The sequence below is a fragment of the Antedon bifida genome, chromosome 9, assembly GCF_963402885.1.
Source record: "Antedon bifida chromosome 9, ecAntBifi1.1, whole genome shotgun sequence".
Taxonomy (NCBI): Eukaryota; Metazoa; Echinodermata; class Crinoidea; order Comatulida; family Antedonidae; genus Antedon; species Antedon bifida.
This window is the reverse complement of record NC_136234.1, coordinates 409,030-428,942: the sequence shown is the minus strand read 5'-3', so window position 1 is coordinate 428,942 and position 19,913 is coordinate 409,030. Positions and strand designations below refer to the sequence as shown.

At 34.2% G+C, this 19,913-nt stretch overlaps 4 protein-coding genes across 5 annotated transcripts; 3 read left to right on the top strand and 1 right to left on the bottom strand.

Moving 5' to 3' along the window:
• The first annotated feature begins 230 nt into the window (after window positions 1-230).
• Window positions 231-2,333, top strand: LOC144851715 (retinol dehydrogenase 8-like). Its single transcript, XM_078709307.1, has 5 exons — window positions 231-610; window positions 843-1,011; window positions 1,132-1,311; window positions 1,508-1,601; window positions 1,879-2,333. Exons 1-5 carry the CDS (start codon window positions 521-523, stop codon window positions 2,204-2,206), a joined length of 861 nt encoding a protein of 286 aa, XP_078565433.1. The 5' UTR covers window positions 231-520; the 3' UTR covers window positions 2,207-2,333.
• A 1,314-nt stretch (window positions 2,334-3,647) lies between these two features.
• On the top strand, window positions 3,648-5,750 carry LOC144851513 (retinol dehydrogenase 8-like). The gene is made up of 5 exons (XM_078709020.1): window positions 3,648-3,877; window positions 4,190-4,358; window positions 4,449-4,628; window positions 4,838-4,931; window positions 5,203-5,750. The coding sequence occupies exons 1-5, from the start codon at window positions 3,788-3,790 to the stop codon at window positions 5,525-5,527; spliced, it is 858 nt and encodes a 285-aa protein (XP_078565146.1). The 5' UTR covers window positions 3,648-3,787; the 3' UTR covers window positions 5,528-5,750.
• A 563-nt stretch (window positions 5,751-6,313) lies between these two features.
• On the top strand, window positions 6,314-17,200 carry LOC144852699 (claspin-like). 2 transcript variants are annotated; one of them, XM_078710645.1, is made up of 21 exons: window positions 6,314-6,454; window positions 7,246-7,707; window positions 8,300-8,384; window positions 8,606-8,714; window positions 8,905-9,774; window positions 10,240-10,349; window positions 10,637-10,899; window positions 11,069-11,303; window positions 11,660-11,902; window positions 12,052-12,281; window positions 12,547-12,719; window positions 13,040-13,155; window positions 13,317-13,428; window positions 13,678-13,881; window positions 14,361-14,531; window positions 14,865-14,986; window positions 15,238-15,365; window positions 15,633-15,741; window positions 16,003-16,076; window positions 16,340-16,504; window positions 16,759-17,200. In XM_078710645.1, the coding sequence occupies exons 1-21, from the start codon at window positions 6,425-6,427 to the stop codon at window positions 16,864-16,866; spliced, it is 4,119 nt and encodes a 1,372-aa protein (XP_078566771.1). In that variant the 5' UTR covers window positions 6,314-6,424; the 3' UTR covers window positions 16,867-17,200. The 2 variants fall into 2 exon arrangements, with proteins under 2 accessions (XP_078566771.1, XP_078566770.1); XM_078710644.1 differs by having other exon boundaries at window positions 15,630-15,741.
• Window positions 17,201-17,248: 48 nt separating this feature from the next.
• On the bottom strand, window positions 17,249-19,845 carry LOC144852701 (tRNA (guanine(37)-N(1))-methyltransferase-like). Its single transcript, XM_078710650.1, has 4 exons — window positions 19,730-19,845; window positions 18,763-19,392; window positions 17,771-18,556; window positions 17,249-17,626 (listed from the first exon to the last, which is right to left on the bottom strand). The coding sequence occupies exons 2-4, from the start codon at window positions 19,376-19,378 to the stop codon at window positions 17,580-17,582; spliced, it is 1,449 nt and encodes a 482-aa protein (XP_078566776.1). The 5' UTR covers window positions 19,379-19,392; window positions 19,730-19,845; the 3' UTR covers window positions 17,249-17,579.
• Between the last annotated feature and the right edge of the window lie 68 nt (window positions 19,846-19,913).

Genomic DNA, 19,913 nt, shown 5'->3' with positions numbered 1-19,913 from the left:
TCACTTATAAAAAGACAAAAGAAATGGTTAATTTCAACCAAAAACGATTGTCTTCCAGACAAATTAGGTATATTTTGCTTTAAATTACATTTTTTTGGTGGAAAATGGGTTTTTTTTGGATCAAGTTTTTGTCATAGTGAATAACTATTATGTGATATTAAAATGGCATATTCAACAAAAAAAATTTAAAAAATTATTTTTTAGGGGGACAATATATCTTTAAACTAGAAGTAATTTACTTTTAAAACATTTATTATATACAATTTTGTTGTCATAAAAAAGTACGACGTAGGATGCAAATTGTAAGATTGTGCTACTCGGGGCACTCATCTTTGACCTATACAAACATTGTCGTTAATTATTAAGTGCTTTACAATTAACATTGATAATGATAAATGACCCCACGATAGCAAATATTGACATAGCAATCACCGACTGTGACAATGCAATATTAAAATGAAAATACATAGCTGAATTCTATACTGGTATTCTGTACTTTCAACGACCAAGATCTCTCAACATGGCACCTCGTATCGTATTAATTACTGGCTGCTCCTCAGGAATCGGTCTATGGGCAGCTGTAGTGATGGCAAAGCAACCTGATTTCAAGGTACGTACTAAAAATCATGATTGCAATTGGTGGGCGCACATTGTGAGTTTTTGCGTCTCTTTCTCAAAACACGTGTATCTATATCTTCTTCTTTTAGTAAAAACGTTCAAATAATGTGGCATATATTTTTAATAATTTGTCGTTTTCTAAATCTAATATGCTTTGAAGCTTTTTAGCGGGCCTCCATGATTACACTATCTTTAGGCGACCTAAAAATGTGTATTTTTATTAGGTGTATGCGACGATGAGAAATACTGGTAAGAAGGGAGACTTGGAGAAAGCAGCTGGTGGCTGCCTTGACAAAACCTTGTTCATCCGAAAGTTGGACGTCAAAGACGACAAGACGTTCAAACCAGTATTAGATGAGATCATCAACTCAAATGGCAAATTAGACGTCTTAAGTAAGTCACTTGCTGAGAATGTAGTAATTAACAGTAATCTTGAATTGAGGCCTAAGGCTTATAATATGGGTGATTTCTTTTTCTTATGATTATTTAATTCAACATCCAATCTTGTTTTAGTCAACAACGCAGGACTTGGAATGCTCACAATATCGGAAGCGGCGCCCGTGGAAGGAGTGCGCCATATATTCGATACCAACGTCATCGGGTTGTTTCAACTGACTCAGGCTATAATTCCAATAATGAAGAAACAAAAAGCAGGACATATTGTTAATGTTACAAGTGTTGGTGGAATAGCAGGTATTATATCAAGCTTTACATAGTTATTTAAGCGTATTTGCATGCAATTCGCATCCCTTTGTAAAATACGAACGCGTACTTAAAATGGAAGTTGGTTTTGATACGTAGCAAGCCTAGAACCATGTCAAATATAAATCATTGCAATTTATTATGTCTAACTATTATGAACATTTAACCATCACTATATCATCTACAGGTGTGCCTTACAACACCATGTACTGCGCTTCAAAGTTTGCAGTAGAAGGAATGACTGAATCACTTGCTGTTGAGTTGATGGATGATAACATTCGGTAGGTTCATAAATATTGACTACAAACACTTCGTTCCCGTCCCATCACCCAATGCCATGACTCGTGTGTTTACTGACCATTAATATTATTAGTAATTGCACTATATTGAGCAAAACATTTTAAAACTATAACTCAGTTGATTAAATTGGATTTGCTGGAATGTCTGATTTGTTTTAATGTATTGACTAGTTTGTCAATGAAACCTTAAAGTGATGCAAATTTTACTCGTAACTTGTGAGTGTTTTGCTAGTTTACTGATTTTATTTGTTCCTATTAGATTTAGTTTGATCGAACCAGGTCCAGTCAACACCAGTTTCCGTGAAAACATCCAGGAAGCTAGCGGCACAGGATTGGACAATCCGGATATCGATGAAGACACCAAAAAGAAATTTGTAACCCTTGTCAATAGTATTAGCGATTCTTTCGCAAAAGTCGCTCAAACGGGTGAAGATATTGCTAAAGTTATTCTTAAGGCGGTTACTGATGAGAAGCCATGCCTTCGATACCAAACGAGCGAGTATGGAGCGATGAGAGCTAAACAAGCACTAGTTGATTCGACGGGAAATAATTTCTTAGATATGTTTCGTGCTGAGATTAAAAATTAAAAATTATTATTAATTAAGTAATGTAGTCTTACTCACATTCTTTTATTGACGAGTTTTATTCAAAATAGCTGGCTGTTGCTTTGTTTTACTTTATGAAGAGTTTAACCAAATTTAACGCAAGCGTACAAATTATGTGCAACATGTACAAGATTTGTACGCGCGCGCGTGCGTACTGATGTACGTGTCTCTTTGTTGTGGCATTGCTATTTTATACAAACATTCTTTACCTTTAATCGAGTGTAAACACAAATAGTATGATGACATCAATGAATAAACACATCTGGTGGAAACTGGAATATTCTAAAATCCAGGTTCTGTTTGCCTCTTATGAGTTTTCTTTCATTTTAACATTGAGTATATCTACTTGAACGGTACAAAAATACTGCAGTTATTTGCATAATAACAGATTCAGATTCAGATTCGATTTATTAAGTCATTCATACATAGTATAATGATAATTGTTTTCTTGGCAGAAAAACACAAGCAAAACAATACATACATAATATTTACATTCGTGATCAACTTGGAACTAACAACAACAATAAATGATCAGCAATACAAAATACAACAGACCTAATAACATACAGTTATACAACATTTAATGGCCTATTACACAGTTAAACTTTAAGATTGTGCTACTGATGTAACTAATATAATGTCCAAGTCCAGTAACTAAGAGAATGTTATCAAGACTTGTCCTTTCGTGTTCACCGACACGGGTTAATGATGAGAAACCATGTTTACGATAACATACAGTGAAACAGTCAAGAAAGCACATTAATAACATTAATTATATTCTGAATTTTCAGAACTGAAGTTTTATTGTGTAATAATTTTTATTACAACGGAATGAATGTGTTTGATTGGGTCAACATTTTGATGTATTTTTTAAAAGCATGAATAAATTTATGAATAAGTTATATTTATGTTTTCTTATACGTATTTTGAAGAAATACAACAGAAATACACAAAATGTTAAAAATGGTGACATTTAAAGATGCATTGTCCCCAAAAAATATGAAAAATAAAGATTAATTAAATCAGACTTTGAATAGGTTATTTTTATTACATTAGAACAATTATAAACATATACTTTGCGAGTAATTTGAGACCACAATTATCACTTTCTGACCAGTGGTTGCTGAGATATTCATATGGCCAATTTTGTTACCATTAGTCAGAAAAGGGTTTTCCGTCCACTTTTGGCAATAGTTGCCCATTAGAGTGAATATAAATATGGGTCTTTGGAGTAGTTTGTCACACCCAGTAGTGACCAAGTATTTAACTGATTGTGATACAACAATGTTTAATTATGATAATTTGTGAGAGAGTGGCCATATTAATAGTTAACTAAATATTTACATAAACGAATGATTTGCCAACATGAACGTATGCTGTGACTAAGCAAGTTCTTGTCTATTAAGTGGTGTAAGTCTGTACACACTTGAGTATACTACCTAGTCACGCGTGGAAGAAGGTGTTGTGTTAATAGTCCTCTAGTCCTTGCAAAATCAGTGTTCTAGTTCTTCAATAACCTGCCTCAGTTCTTTAAAATCACGTTAATATTTCTTCGCAGAAAAGATGGCACCTCGTATAGTTCTGATCACTGGCTGTTCGTCTGGGATTGGTCTTTCGGCGGCTGTAGCTTTAGCGAAGCATCCAGATTTCAAGGTACCATATATTTTATTGTTGGGATCTCTTTTTTATTATTGAGGGTATCGTGTCATCAAGAGGCTATTGGTGTACACTTTAATCAAATTTAATTTGATATATACGTTTTCATATGTTCATTATAGGCACGATGTTTGCTTAGCAATCCAGGCTATTGAAGTATCGGATCGTTTATATAAGTTTATTAGGAAGAAAGTATTTTAGCCTACTGTAAATAGTCTATATCGTTTGTCCATGTTTGATCGAGTGATGTGGCTGTATTATAAACAGTTATATTAAGTGACCTCAAACTGGAAATGTTGATTTTATTAGGTGTATGCGACGATGAGAAATACTGGTAAGAAGGGAGACTTGGAGAAAGCAGCCGGTGGCTGTCTTGACAAAACCTTGTTCATCCGAAAGTTGGACGTTAAAGATGACAAGACGTTCAAACCAGTTTTGGATGAGATCATCAACTCAAATGGCAAATTAGATGTCTTAAGTGAGTCACAGAATGTAGTAATTTACAGTAATCTTGTGGATGATTTCTTTTTCTTATGATTATTTAATTTAACATCCAATCTTGTTTTAGTCAACAACGCAGGACTTGGAATGCTCACAATATCGGAAGCGGCGCCCGTGGAAGGAGTGCGCCATATATTCGATACCAACGTCATCGGGTTGTTTCAACTAACTCAGGCTGTAATTCCAATAATGAAGAAACAAAAAGCAGGACATATTGTTAATGTTACAAGTATTGGAGGTTTTCTAGGTATTTATTTACATAACCTAGCCTAATGCCACCTTAAATGAATTAAATAAATTACATTTGACTTATTTTGTTTTATTCAATTTATAGGTAAAACAATTAGATACCATTAGTTAAAAAATATAATATCAGTTCTTAGTATTTCCCCCTTTAAACCGAGCTCGATTTGATAACATCTTAAACTAAAAATCGCGTACTTATTTCAATTATAGGTACACCTTACAGCACAATCTATTGCGCTTCAAAATTTGCAGTAGAAGGAATGACTGAAAGTCTTGCGGCTGAATTGATGTCTGATAATATTCGGTAGGTAGGCCCTAGTGACAACGATTGACAGAATCTACTTACTTACATGACTTACAAAGACTGTGATTTGATTGGATGACTCACATCATCTGCTGGTCTAGGCCTATATTGGCAAAGTTGGAAAAACTTTGCTTCCCAAACTTTGAGTTTGCTTGAGTTTACAAAGTAAAGTTTACTAGTGTAGACTATGCTTATAGCTTATTGAATATTTAATAATAACATCAATTATTAAATGATAATAGTAGGCCTATTGATTCGGTTCTTTTCACAGTTTTAGTTTGATCGAACCAGGTCCAGTCAAAACCAACTTCCGTGAAAACATACAGGAAGCTAGCGGCACAGGATTGGACAATCCGGATATCGATGAAGATACGAAAAAACGTTTCGTAGCAGTCCTTACCAAACTTCGAGAAATGTACGCACCCATTACGCAAACAGCCGACGAAATCGGTGACGTAATAGTTAAAGCGGTTACGGATGAGAAACCATGTTTGCGATACCAGACAAGTGAAGACGGAATTAAGAGGGCAAAGTTCAAGCTGGCTGATCCATCTGGAAATAGCTTTCTTAGTATGTACCGCGCGGCATTAGAATAAAATGTCGCACAATTTATCCGGAACAGCACAATTTAATGTTTTAAAATTGAATTTTAAGTTTTCATTGTAATTCTTAATTATGGATGGAATATTGGCATATAATTTGGTTATTTACGTTGTAGGCCTATGCCTATCCGTGGGAAGCTTTAGTTAGGCCTATTAATACAAGTTACTCATATTTAATTTTGCTCGCACTTTTGTGTAATAAAGTTTAATTAATTCATGTGATGTCAAAAGATTTTGTTTTTCTAAATCTAAACGCACTAGTCTAGGCTTTAGACTATGTTTCGACTTAAACAGTATTAGTAAATTATTAAAGATGACGATGACGACGATGATGTGATGATGAATTTCCCCTGGGATAATAAAGTTTTATTGAGATTTTGCCCTTTGGGCTTTCGTAGAGAAACACTCAACACTGCACCTTGGCCAAATCTAGCATTATGCTATTATCTAGCATAATGTTGACCCACTAGCATTTATGATAGGTTTTTAGAAAATCTAGCATAATCTGGCATAATTCTGAAAAACCAATTCTGAAGCATATTTCCCATGATCTAGCATTTTTTCTAGTATTTTTGCGAAAAAATCTAGCATAATTGTAACCAAATCTAGCATAATTTGGCCAAAAAAAATTGTTGTTGGCCTTCCGCTTTTGTGGGGCATAAAACATATTCATATACCGCCCTCATTATACAATATTTTGATCACATTTTGGCCAGAGAGATATATTCATTGGATTTGGCATAGTATGCATAATCTGGCATAATTTTGTGCTGCCACCTAGCATAATTTTGTTTTCATCGCTGGCCAATAGCGCGCGAACAATTGATTATTTTTGGTGCGAAAAAAGGAAAGAAACAACCGTCACATTATTCATTGTCTTTTTGAGGAAAAATGTTGGGTATAGCATCAATTAGTGATCCGGTACGTATAAATTACACTATATTTTATTACGTATATGGCTTGGCACAGCTGATTAGATTTATTTTGTTACTTAACTAGGCCTATCTAGGGCTAGGCCTAGTAGGCCCTCTACTCTAGGCCTCTCTAGTAGGCCTACCCTAGCTCTAGTAGTAGGCCTAGGCCAAGTTAGCTAGGGCCAGCAGGCGGCGTTTAGGTAGGTAGGCTACCTAGCCTAGTAGAAGTAGGCTAGTACGTACTAAGCCGGCAATGACTAGCTAGCCTATCCAACTACACTTTAGTTAGGGCTGGCTAGAATGTAGCTAGAGAATAAAGGGATTTATTTGTAGATTCAAGATTATTTAATTTAATTCTTAATTGACTTAATAATTTATAATATTAATTATATTGCTTTATTTTTATTTAATTGACTCTACTGCTACTATTTAATACTTTCTTTATTAATAAGTCTTTATTTAAATCCAAGAAATGTTTGTAGTTTGTTCTTGTTGTCTCGTGTCCGTATTGTTATTTGTATTCCATTCTGTAATTGGCAGGCTCTAATTTGGAAATGCTCAAAATGACCTGAAATGTATGCGAAATTGATTAGAAATTAATTTTGCGCATTTTGAAATTTCAAATATGCGTACTCGCGTAAGTTTTTGTGTAGCATATCATTCTTATCATGTCAAAAGTTGCTCCAAATACAAATCAAATCAATTACACTTTGTAAAGTAAGTTTCATTGAAACGGATAACCAATAATATTTAATTATAAAGCATTTCATATATTAATTTGCAAGCTTCTTATTACAGAAACCATTGATGCATAATGATTTATTTGATGCTGAGTATAGCAGTTCTGAAGATGAGACTGACAAGCAGAAGGAATCCAAAGAAAATGACACCTGGAGTCTTCCAAAAGATGGAACCAAAAAAGATTTTGCATTAGACAAATTGGAAGACAAGAACCAAAAAGATGCTAACAGTAAAAATGATAATAAAAGAAAAGAACAAGAAGAGATTTTAGATGAGCATGAAGAAAAGATGGGAAGTGACGTAGAGGATGAGAAAGCTGAAATTGACAGGGAAAATGGACAGACTGGAAGTGATGGAGAAGATGAAAAAGCTGGGAGTGATGGAGAAGTTAAAAATGTGGAAAGCGAAGGAGAAAATGAAAAAGGTGACAGCGACAAAGAAGACGAAAAGTCAGAAAGTGATGATGAAGAAATGGCTAAACCAATGCCGATGGAGCGTGCAAAAAGTAAAAAACAAAAGGTATAAACCAAACATAATAATTTAGACACAAACTAAGTTGTACTCATCAGTAGTACTCATCATGATACAACACTCAGGCATACACCATCTCCCAGCGGTGCCTATCTCCTCTCTGGGCTGGCAGGGGTTTTTGCTGGATGGCCGTCGTTGGTTCTCCTGAACCAACGCTCTTGTGGGTGTCCAACCACCCTCCACACCATACTCCTAAAGGAGTTGATATGGTTACTGGTTTGGTTGCCGGTGGGTGACAGTGGCTGTGTGTGGACTAGTACACCGGGGTAACTAGTCCGTACTGTGTTCTAGGTTCTTTAAAGTGTACTGTATGTGTACACTGGACCTACGGTTTATAGTCCTTATCCGAGAAGACTCGTTTTACCACCAGAACCTTGGAGCCAGTGAGCCTCGAACCCTTGCCGATGTTATGGCTACGTAATTACGGTTCCACTGTCTTAACCGCTCGGCGACTCACTCACTAGAGTGGCCAACAACTTTTAAAACTAAGTACTTGTTTCGTAGAGTTTTTTACCATATTGTTATTTTATTATTTGAAATATTTTCCATAAACAATATAAAAATAATTCCCTAATTATAGGCAAATGAAAGGCAGAAGATATCACGCCAAGTAAAGCAACATGCTATAGAGCAAATTCACAGTGAGAGTCAACGCATCATCCGAGGTTTGTGTCTATCACCATTTGTTTACTCCACTGATCTGTTTTACTTACTTAACTGATCCGGCAGGTATAATTGGTTAACTTATGATTACTGTATAAACTCATTAGTTATGTTCAGATGGCCTGAGGTAAAGTTATGTCAAATATGAAATTATATGCTTGAGTTTTTTCATTTTTGGACTAAAAAAGAAATGTATGTATATTTTTTGTGGTTTTGTTTATAGAATCCAAGCTTTCAATACCATACCATAAACCAAAGCCGTTATCTCTCAACGAGTTCTTCAGTAAGAAGCCAAAACTGGATCAAATAAAAGCGCCAAAAGCAGTGAGCAGGTTAGTTCAACTTAATTTTGACCAAATCAGGGTCATCATTCTTTCTTTTTATCTTTTCTCTTTGTATCTATCAAAAAAGTCTACCGAAAAATTATAATAAAATTTGACTTTTGGTTGATAGTCTTCTTCCAACTTTAACAAGTTAATTATTTTCTGTAATTTGTTTTTTGTAAATCTTTTTTTTTTTCAGAATCTTACAATGCAACAGAAAAGACACACCCATGCCGGCAACGAATAGAAACAGAAGCTCACTATATTACAGAATGAGACAGACCAGTGGAAACATGCAGGAACGTACTAGCATTAAATTGGAAACTAAAAATTCAGAAATTCATAGCAAAGAAGAAGTTGATATTGGAGATGAAGACAAACTTGTTTTACGTTTAGACTCACTCTCAGATGATGAAGACATGGATAAGAACCTTCCAGAAGTAGACTTTGAAAAAACCACTGAAACAAATGTTAATAAAGAAGAAAATGTGAAAGACAGTGAAAACCGTAATATTGATGGTTTAACCAGTCACATAACTGACATTGAGGACACCGACCAATGTGATGAATTACCAGAAAATAGCGATAAAAAAGAGTTCCCATTGCAACCAGAGTCTCAAGATTGGAGTTTAAGACTTGATACACAGACCCTCCATGACACCTTGATGCCAGATTCGGATTCAGAGATGGAAACAGTCACAGAAAATGGACCTATGTCATCAAAAATCAAATATGAATCGGTACCCAAGGGTTCTGTGCAAAATGCTTCCATGGATATTGAACAAGCAGTTTCTAAATCAAAAGATGGTTGTGATATTTCTGATGTTATGTTTACACCAGAAAGTAAAACATTGCAAATATCTCCATCTACGAGCAACAAAAAACATCTGCTTGAAAAATTAAAATGTTACGACACATTGGTACCTAAGCTGGGCGGTAATGAAGATGGAGTCATAAGGTTTGATAGTGATGACGAACACTCTAGTACTGGGGTTTTTACGCTAATGGAAAGATTTGTTAAGCACTCTACGAAGAAAACTATTAAGAGAAAAAGTCATGTCCAACTTGAGTAAGTGCTTACATCTTTAAGTTATTTTAAGTTATTAATTTTTAAACGGTAAACTCTCCAGTTTAATCAATTGATTTTTTGCAGATAATTTTTTATTTAAAAAAATAAAAAAGCCTACTATATCGGTTTTGTTCTAGACTAGGTTCTAGCCCATAATTATTAAATATAAATATTTTGGCACATATAGCATTTCATATGTATAACAGACAAAAATCGAAAGGTCGACTGGTGGACTAACAAAAAGGACAATAACTACAGACTTGGGGCAAGTCTCGTTTTGTTACTACAACAAAAGCTGCATTCACAAAGTATAGGACAAGAGGCCAACTTATTTCTTAAGGGTCATATAACATAAATAACAAACATCAATTATTTGAATACAAATTGAACAGCATGTCATGGGTTTTCATCCTAAATCATCGTAGTTTATTTCAACTCTTTTATTTATTTCATTATTCGTTTCAGAGTTGTAAAAAAGGAAGTTAATTCTGAAGGCAAAGAAGAGTTAATTCATGAGATGGTACCAGTGACGTTAGGAGAAGATGGGCAACAAGACCCAAAACTAGAAACACCAGGTAAGTGACACCATCTTTCATACTCCCTTTCAAAACGCAATCACCATTATCCTTTAGTGTTGGTTGAATTTGCTAGAACGCTATTAAATCATAGACAATACAAATTGAAGCTTTAGAAGACTTTATTGATTGTTTATTTTTTCTTCCTCCTGTTAGGCAAGTTTTCTTATAATTTTTTTTGTGTATTTTATGTATTGGCCATGACCTTCCCCATTAAGGACGAATAAGAATGTTATATTTTATCTTAGCTTGCAGTGTTTTTGTTTATTGGTGTATATTTTTTTCAGGTGCAAAACTACAGAAACTAAAAGAAAACCTGCAAGTGAAAATGAAAGCGCAACGTGAAGTAGAAAGGCAGCGTAGGATACAAGCATATAAGATGGACAATGAGGAAGGTTATGAAGAAGGAGAAAATCAGGAGGATGAGTTTAACGATGAGGAAGAAGAGGCAGAAATAACAGATGGCAGTGAAACTGATGGAGATTATGTACCAGGGGAGGAAGAAGATGAAGATGATGATGGGGAGGACGAGGATAAAACTGAAGAAAAGGTTTGTATTATTCTATATCAATTATATTATTAAGGTCCTAAAATATATAATCTAAATAAATAATTGAGTTGAAAACATAATAAAACTAGATTAAATTAAAAATGACTACATACTCGGTTTGAAAATACTGACAAATTTCTCAATAATATAAAACACATTACAATTCCAGATCAAGAAAAATACATTTTTAGATGGAGAAGCAATAGATGAGGATGAGGAGGAACTTCCCTCAGTTAAATTCAACGCTAAAGCATCGGTGGTTGACTCAATGAAAGATGACAGCAATGATGAGTTTGTGTTCAAGTCAAGGAAGAAGAAAAAGAAAATGATTGTTGATGATGATGATGACGAAGATAATGACAACAAATGCGATGAAACACACGATAGTTCCAAAAATGAAAGCGGTATGTAATATGTAATCATTTCCTGTCATTTCAAACATCTGCTATATTACTTGTATTTTATTTTACAATATCAAGAAAATAGGAAGACACTGTTTTACACAGCCCTAAACTTTAGTTTAAGGCTTCACACTTGGTACCCATCTATCCTGAAGCCTAGTCAACTTAAACTAGTCTCAGTCTACACTAGCAAACTTCAAACTTAAGCTCAAGTTTGCAAACAAAAGTTTCCTAGTATAGAATAGACATTAGAATCATTGACACAGTCAAGATATCACCTTTTGACCATACTGTTACCATACTTATCTTTTAATTGTGATTCAAGTCATTTTTATTCAAAAAAATGTTACTTTGTACAGGATTTGATTTGAAGTTAAACCAGCATGATGAAACATCAACCTTTTCATCGTCATCTGTAAAGTCCTTGTTTAAGAACAAACCTATACGGTACTCAACAATTTCAGATGGTAAAACCATGGACTTGTTTGATTCTAGTACCAATACCACAGATCCTAGTGTTGATGCTGCTAATTCCAGTGTTAGTGATGGACTTAATAGTTCAACAGGTGCATTTAGTTTGACTCCTATCAAGGAAAAGAAAGGTTATTACATTACTATTTTTAGCTGTAGTGAGGATATTGATGACTGAGCTTGAGTAGGGATGGTGTTTGAGATGGTCTAAGATGCCTAGAAGCCTGTGTTTTTGTCTGTTTTATTAAATGTGCGTATTGTTATTTTTATCCAACTCCAGGTTTGATCAGACACAAGTCAACAGACTTTGCCAACACCCCAGATGATAGCGATGATGATTTAGATTGTAAGAACGAGAGTGATCACATTAAGTCTGCTCAGCCTTTGGGTCTAAGTAGTAGCTTTGGACACTGTACAGCTATACCTCCATATCAGCAACAAATTAGCTGCGAATCATCTTCTAATATCCCCTCCGCTCAACTTTCAGCTAAGAGACAACAAAGAAATGATGTAAGATTTGTATATTACATACCATCATAGCATTACCATCATTGCATTCATTTATACAGTTGACTCTCCAAAATACCGGATATCTTTGTCAAAAAGGTCTTTAAAAAAATAATTTCTGGAAAAAAAGACATTAGGTTAGCCAAAAGGGTGTCTAGTATACTATTGGGAGAGTTGATTGTTGTTTTAAAATGGAAGCGGAGTGCAGATAACTTGTTCTTTGCTTTTGTTTGTATTTTTCAATATTTTGTTCTCATTTTTATTGCAGGTGGTGTCTAAGATTGGTGAGTTAACGCTCCCAATAGAAGATTCACAAGACTTGTTTCAGCAAGATTTCTCGTATCCTCAAAGTCTGTCATCAGCAGAGATTGGTGGTGACACACAGAATCTACATTTGTCATTTGAAGAGAGCACTCAAACACAGTTTCTTGATGAAAATGGGTATGTTTACTGGATTTTGCAGTAGTTTGTATATATTAATAATAATGTATTTTATTTAAAGGCTTCTTAGAGTGTTGATTTCTAAGTGTACGCTACATAAGAAAACTTGATATAGGCTTAGGTTTCTACTAACTTATGATACACACTACATTGAGCTCAAAGTTCCTTCTAATAACAATATCGTTTTCTGCTTCCTCTACTTGTTGTTATTCATGAAGCCATAATAATGTTTAATACACTAATGAAGTAAAGAGAACATAGTGTATCCTGACACCCAAAGAAATGTGGACACAGTAACATAATTTAGTTTTTTTTTGTAGGTTCTTGAAAGTTAAAACCTCGAAGAGTCAGCCATCATTAGCAACTACAGAATCTAATGATGACGATGGGGATATGGATGAATTACTTGGCCTTTGCTCCGGTCAATTCACAGCAAGTAAGAAATCCCTTTTCTGTTTCCCATCGTATTAAATGTATGTGATGGCAGTCTTAGTATTGGCTATCTATTTTTTTGTAAGAATAGCATATGTATAATAATGATAATAATATAAAAATAGTAAAGTAATAATCATATTAATATAAATATTATTTTTGCAGCTGCTCAGCCTAGTAAACCCAAGAAAGGTGCATTTTCGCAGCTTAGTAAACATGGTTCTGGTACTCAAGATATGGATGAGCTTCTGCAGCTTTGTTCAGGAACATTCACGGGGTAAGATCACGCTCACTGACATGCTTAGTTCATGCTTAGTTAAGTGCTGAGGTAAATCCTGGTATGAGCTTGAAACCGGTACCTTTGAATTGGTAAGCAAGCTTATTAACCATCAAGCCACAGTGCCGGTTTTTAAAAACATTGAAGACAAAGTAGAGGATGTTTACGATAACCAATAATTGTTTCTAAAATTTGTATAAATTATGTTATACTATTTGGTGTATGTCATAGTTATTTATTTTATTTCAGTAAAAATAAACATAAAGAAACTGAAGATGATCTAAGTGAGTCTTCCTTCCAAATATTGTCTGATAATGAGAGTATTAAGGGTAAAGAAGCAGAGGATGGGTTTAGTGATAATGAAGAAAAACAAAAGGAAGATGATGATGAGAATGAAGAAGAAGAGGAATTAAATGAAGAAGATGAAATTGAAAGACCAGCACATCCTAAAAAGTAAGGCCGCAATAAATTAGTATTAAGAATCATGATGCTCACTTGTAATTTAAGCGTCTCGGGATGACGGTCCCGCATTTCTTAGTGATTTTGAATGAAACACGCATTTATCAGAAAAAACACATATTTGTCACACATTTAGCAGAAGTATATGCATGATCATTTTTATCACTATTTGAGAGAAAATTGCATTCAAATTAATTGGTATATTTTAAAAGTATAAAACATTAATGCGAGTATTCATTTTATGGCATGGTGTTTTTAATTAATTGCCATTACCTTTTACATACTTTTATATAAAAGAATATACCAGAGGGACACACAATTGTTGCCTTAGATATCCATGTTCAAGGTAAATTTTATATATATAAAAGGAATACCTTTTGGTCCCAACAAAGTGTCCCCCCCCCCTCCCCTTAATAGTGGTGGTGTCCAAAACGAGTGATTCTACTGTCGTAGAAAACCTTTTTTATTCACAGATTTTCTAAGACTAACTTTATTGAAGAAGAAGCAGAATTATCAGGTAGTGAGTTTGGAAGTGATGAAGAGTATGACGCGGAAGAGTTTGGTGACCTGATGGTGGACCAAATGTTGAACGAAGAAGTTGGAGATGAAAATGAGATACATAACAAAATACAGAAAATGCACATGTAAGTATAAAAGTGTCAAGTTTCTATAATATCAATAAGTAATTTAGATAAAAAATATTTGTTTACAAATCCATCTATCATGTTTACTTTTAATTCTTTCAATTTGATTTTGGTGTCTTTCCATCCAATCTTATAAGAAATTGTTACAACATTAAACTACTCAACATTTCTTTGATAATTAATTTGTAATCTATTAGGATCCTTTATTCGGTGAATTGCCTGTAGTTGTTCAGGAATACAGTATTCTGCTGGAATTGGCGCATTACAAATTCATATTATTATTATTTGGAAATAATGGAAGTCAAAGGTTACTTTTTTCATTTTTTGCTATAGGAAGCTTACAGATGATGAGGATGCCAGAAGGTTACGTCTTTACAAAGAAGCGTTTCTGACTGACGGTGACTTGCATGACGGCACAAAGGGAAGAACAAGACAATTCAAATGGCGAAATGTTGGTACGTCCTCTACAAAAGTTAATAAATTAATTGTATAAAAATGTTGCAGCCTGGTAATTATATGTTTACTCTGTTTCAGAATAAATACAATGCTTATAAAACTAAGTTGAGGCTTAGGGAATGTTACAACTCTGGAACTAGGTCAGAATTGAACTTAGGACCTTGGGTTTGGAAGGCAAGCACCAAGCTACAGCTCTGTATTGTAAGCTGTACTGTAATTTGTATTCATTTTTGCACTTTCCATCTTTCAGATGATGACTCCTGGGCGTCTGGTATGAACAAGAATTCTGATGACGAAGCTGAAGATGATGAGAATGAAAATGAAGTTGAATGGAGAAAACAGAGACATGAAAGAGAACAATGCCTTAAAGACCAGGATGTAAGAAGACCATCATCTATTTTTATTATTATATAACTTCTAAGTCTACACTATCAAACTAGTTTGACAAAAAAAAAGTGTGATGTGCCCAAATATGGTAGTGATATGACATCATGTTCGTGGGCACATCACATTTTTTTGTCACATAAAGTTTGGTAGTGTAGACAGAGCTTAACTATACTATGATTTTTTAAGATCGCAGAGAGTTTTCATTTTAGATTGCATAAATTTGCATCATTATTACAATTTTTTTACAATTTGCAGAAGGAAACAAGAACTGAAGATGATGATAATGATGATGATTGCATAGATTTAGATGGCAACAGTCAATTTGATAAATTTATCAAGAAAGTCTCCATGAACAAGCGGAAGAAAAGTAAGATAAGATGAAGTTTGATCAATTTTCGAACAAAAACATGTAGTATATTGTCTTAGTGTTTTAAGAAGGATTATGATGCTAACAACATCCTCATGACAGTACACTGGAGCAGATCCTGGGGGATGGGGGACACGTCACTTCTCAATTTTTGATGGCAAGCCCATAAAATGTGTTTAAAGCAGTAACTTTGTACTTTTTTTCTTTTCAAAATTGACCTGTGCCCATGCTCATGTACTATGAATACTTTTTATCGTATAGGTACTACAACCATACCAGTCGTCCCAAAAGAACCTACTACACACAAGTCTCCAAGTAAACCAACAAGACCATGGGTAAGGACATTTTGATTAAGGCAATGCCGTAAAATTATGATTAATAAATAAAAGTAAAGCCATGATGTACCGATTATGGTAGACGCACCGTAAGCCTGTGATATGGTGATTGACATCCTTGCTTACCAATCCTTACCTTTGATTCAATTCCAAGACACTTCCTAAGCCAAGTCTTTCTGTAATTGGCAATTCATGGATTTGAATAATGTGTAGTTTTTTTTAAAGTATTTTTTTCAGATATTCATATTCACTTTTGCCCCCAGTTTAAGCATGGATCTTTCCTGAACAGAGCAAAAAATGATCTGGACCGAATCAGCAATATGTTTAAACCTCTGAGCAATCCTAACAGGCCTAGAAATGCTCGCAACTTTGTCTTCCAGTCATTGTCACCTGATAAAACAGAAGAAACAAAGACTACATCCTCTCAGGTATATATTATTTTTCTCCGCCAGTCTTTCACATCTGCTCCAGTCTGGCTCCGGCAAATAAAATTGCCAATGTTTTCACAATGCTCAATCTTTCGGTATGTGTGTATCTGACCCTAAATGTATAATGTCCTGTTCCATCTTCATGACAACCACCATAGTACTGCCACCATCATATAATTGGCAGTCATGTATGTCCTTTTGGATATTGTGAATTAAATTTTGTTTAAATTATTTTTATTAAATTTGTTCTGTAGATAAAACGGCCACTGGAAAAAATGACACCAAACTTACCAAGGAACAAGAAAGCAAAACTTAGTATATCCCAACCTAAACAAGCAAAGAGCATCTTCCAACATCTCTAACCTCAATTTAAATAAAGCCTTGTCAACACTATCAAATTTTATGTGATGTGCCCATATATGGACATGATGATGTCATATCACTACCATATTTGGGCACATCACTTTTTTTTTCCAAATTAGTTTGATAGTGTAGACAGAGCTTTACAGTTTAAAATTTGATGTAAAAGTAATTTAAATGGAAACTTGTTAAATAACTAATCAAAAAAATGCATGTAATAATATAATTTCTTTTTGTAGTTCAAACTTCTAAAATAAAAATTGTATATTTTGGAAAGAGTTTTTTTCATCATTTAAAAGTATTACATTAATATTCAAAAGTACTTGAAAACTGAAATCTCTACAGCCACTATGAAACCAAACAAAATAATCATCTTACAATAAGTAAAATTCAAATTGATAATGTTTATTCAAGATTCCTGAAAGTTGTACAATTTAGCAAAAGAAAAATAAATTCTACATTCATGATCTAATGAGAGATTCCATTTATGAAAACATTCATTTTACATTGTCATAAAAACACATTTATTTATTAAATACTACAGTACTGTTTACATTATAATAAAAGCAATGTTCTCTCATACTAATAATTTAAATGTATTTTGGATGAAGAATTTAGCATTTAAAAATGTTTTTGGACAACAGATAAATTTGCTTTCATCTTAGAAGTTGTGGCCTCTTCTCTGCTAGTTCTCTTGTCTGTTGCTGGTTTGCAGTCATAGAACTCGTGGCCTCTTTGCTGGTTGATCACTGGATTCATTTTCTGTTATAAAAAAGTAATAAAACAAATTAGAACAATTTGTTATTTTACTCTTATCTTAGCTTATTGATTTTTTATGAAGCTGTTTATTTTCTCAGTATAAAAATCCTTCAGTCGATTTTCTTGAAAATAATTAAAAAGAATTACCTAATGGTATCCCCTGTGTAAACACATCTCGTGGCATCTTGAACATCACACACATCATCTCCTTATTCGGTGATACATCCCGCACATCAATCACAACTGCCGAGTCAACTTTGTGCTTGAGTATTGCCGAAGTTCTCTGCAACACGTCCATGCCAGCATTCATCTCTTTCGAAAAGCAATGACAGTGAACGGTTGGCAACGGTATTCGACGCTGAACCTCATCGGATACATCGCTAAACAGTCCTCTGTACGTGTCCAAGAATTCAAGAGCTAACGAGGGAAGGTTCATAACGATGTGGATATCACGTTCTCGTTCATACTCTGGCTTTGCGCTAGTTGCCATAGCAATAAGTTCATCTTTAACGACCGTGCGAATGAATTCTCTTCCATCCATATTGAACGTATTCAAACGTTTTTCAACTTTGTTTAATTTACGATTATGAGCCAGCCATTTATATGATTCTGGATTTAAATCATTGGCAAAAATAATTCCACCTTTTCTTGCCATTGGTATAGCAAAAGGTCCAACACCTGCGAAAATGTCAAATACAATGTCACCGCGATTGATGATTGCAGTGATACGGGCATGCTCAGTAGAAAGGCGAGGGTTCCAATAAACTTTGGAGAAATCAAACTCAAAAGAACAGTGATGTTCTTTGACAGAAGCCACCATGTTTGATTCACCGGCAAGAATCTCCATTTTAAAGAAACGGAATTCGTTGTTGATCTCGCTTGTTTTATTTACGACAGTTTTTATTCCTGGAGTTTTATCAATGAGAACTTGACCTGTGGATAAAAAAAAAAGAAAAGGTTAAATTACAAAATTAAACCTTTCAGTTAGACAGGAACTAGTCAATTTTTGTTCCTCCTTGTTGAATATAACCACTTTTAGTCAATAATCAATTCCCAAACCAACATTTTTAACTGAATTGCTGTTTTTATTTTGTTCATTTTTATTTAAGTATCCATAGTACCACAGGAAGAGATCTCACCTATGATGTGTTTGTATTCATCATGTTCAGGTCTCAAATTCATGTGTGCAATATGACCTATTCTACTGTAACTACTCGCCACAACCACGTCGTCCGGTAAAATCGCTTTGACAATTTCATCATACGTCCAGTTCCAATATGTTAACTCCAGTTCATACTCGTAAATCTTTTCTTCAACTTGGTGGTCAGTCATAAATTTTCGTTCTTCGGTGGTCATACAGTCCAATTTGTTTATCTTTTCTGGGTCAAGCATCACAAATTTGTATTCATCGTCGTCTGGGATGTCTCTGATTGCGCTAAGCTGTTTCCGGTAGAATTTTCGCTGTTTGTATGTCTTCATACACTGTTGAATAAGTTTCTTGTTGACCTTTATGGATGGCACATTAATAATTTTGTTAAACGCATCTCGATTTAAATCGGTCATGCCCGTGAGATTGGTTGCAGTTAAAGTACAGGAAGTCGTCAAATTCCTCTTGGAATATGCCATCGTTATCTTTTTGTTAGGACAACTAATTTGCAAGCAATCAAATTTTTTTGTTTGATTTAAAATCTTGGTTTTTAATGACTGATTACCATAGTACCAACTTCGATTAATTATTGTCTGTATCAAAATCATCTATCTTAAAATACCTAAAACAAAAATAAATTATAATATGCATTATCAATATTATATATTCTCCGTGCATTAAATGTAGTACTGTATAACTGCCAAAAAATATACATACAGTATAATAACAAAAGAAATAGCTAGGCCTTTTATGCTTGATCACCTAAAGTATTGATGTTGTGTGGTGAACAACCCACATGTTCACATTACACCCCCACAAGCACTGGCTTGTTACCAACTAGCTAGGCCTAGCTTATAGTAGGCCTTGTTGGCCTATCTATGCTTTCGATCCAAAACAATGCTTTATTTCAAGACAATACTTTCTCAATTCAAGATTAAATAATTAATAAAGTGATGCACCTTTATAAACCTCTGTTATTGCCTATAAATGTGTCAATTACAGGTACGTAAAAAAAGAAGAAGGCAAGAAAACTAAACACACATGTCTCGCGTTATGTGAAGGAAAAAGATGACCTGGTAAATCTTTGTAATTTGATTCGACCATTATTATTGAGAGGGTTTTATTTTTTTAACAAACAAGGTG

What these genes read in the sequence shown, in the direction of transcription:
- LOC144852701 (XM_078710650.1), bottom strand. Translation starts at nt 19,378, where the DNA reads ATGATTTTGATACAGACAATAATTAATCGAAGTTGGTACTATGGTAAT. An exon ending in TGAATACAAACACATCATAG is followed by an intron (nt 18,557 to 18,762) that starts GTGAGATCTCTT and finishes TTTTATCCACAG; the next exon opens with GTCAAGTTCTCATTGATAAA. An exon ending in TACACAGGGGATACCATTAG is followed by an intron (nt 17,627 to 17,770) that starts GTAATTCTTTTT and finishes TTTTTATAACAG; the next exon opens with AAAATGAATCCAGTGATCAA.
- LOC144851715 (XM_078709307.1), top strand. Translation starts at nt 521, where the DNA reads ATGGCACCTCGTATCGTATTAATTACTGGCTGCTCCTCAGGAATCGGT. An exon ending in CAAAGCAACCTGATTTCAAG is followed by an intron (nt 611 to 842) that starts GTACGTACTAAA and finishes TATTTTTATTAG; the next exon opens with GTGTATGCGACGATGAGAAA. An exon ending in TTGATGGATGATAACATTCG is followed by an intron (nt 1,602 to 1,878) that starts GTAGGTTCATAA and finishes TGTTCCTATTAG; the next exon opens with ATTTAGTTTGATCGAACCAG.
- LOC144852699 (XM_078710644.1), top strand. Translation starts at nt 6,425, where the DNA reads ATGTTGGGTATAGCATCAATTAGTGATCCG. An exon ending in CAAAAAGTAAAAAACAAAAG is followed by an intron (nt 7,708 to 8,299) that starts GTATAAACCAAA and finishes CCCTAATTATAG; the next exon opens with GCAAATGAAAGGCAGAAGAT. An exon ending in AGGATAAAACTGAAGAAAAG is followed by an intron (nt 10,900 to 11,068) that starts GTTTGTATTATT and finishes TTACAATTCCAG; the next exon opens with ATCAAGAAAAATACATTTTT.
- LOC144851513 (XM_078709020.1), top strand. Translation starts at nt 3,788, where the DNA reads ATGGCACCTCGTATAGTTCTGATCACTGGCTGTTCGTCTGGGATTGGT. An exon ending in AAGTATTGGAGGTTTTCTAG is followed by an intron (nt 4,629 to 4,837) that starts GTATTTATTTAC and finishes TTTCAATTATAG; the next exon opens with GTACACCTTACAGCACAATC. An exon ending in TTGATGTCTGATAATATTCG is followed by an intron (nt 4,932 to 5,202) that starts GTAGGTAGGCCC and finishes TTCTTTTCACAG; the next exon opens with TTTTAGTTTGATCGAACCAG.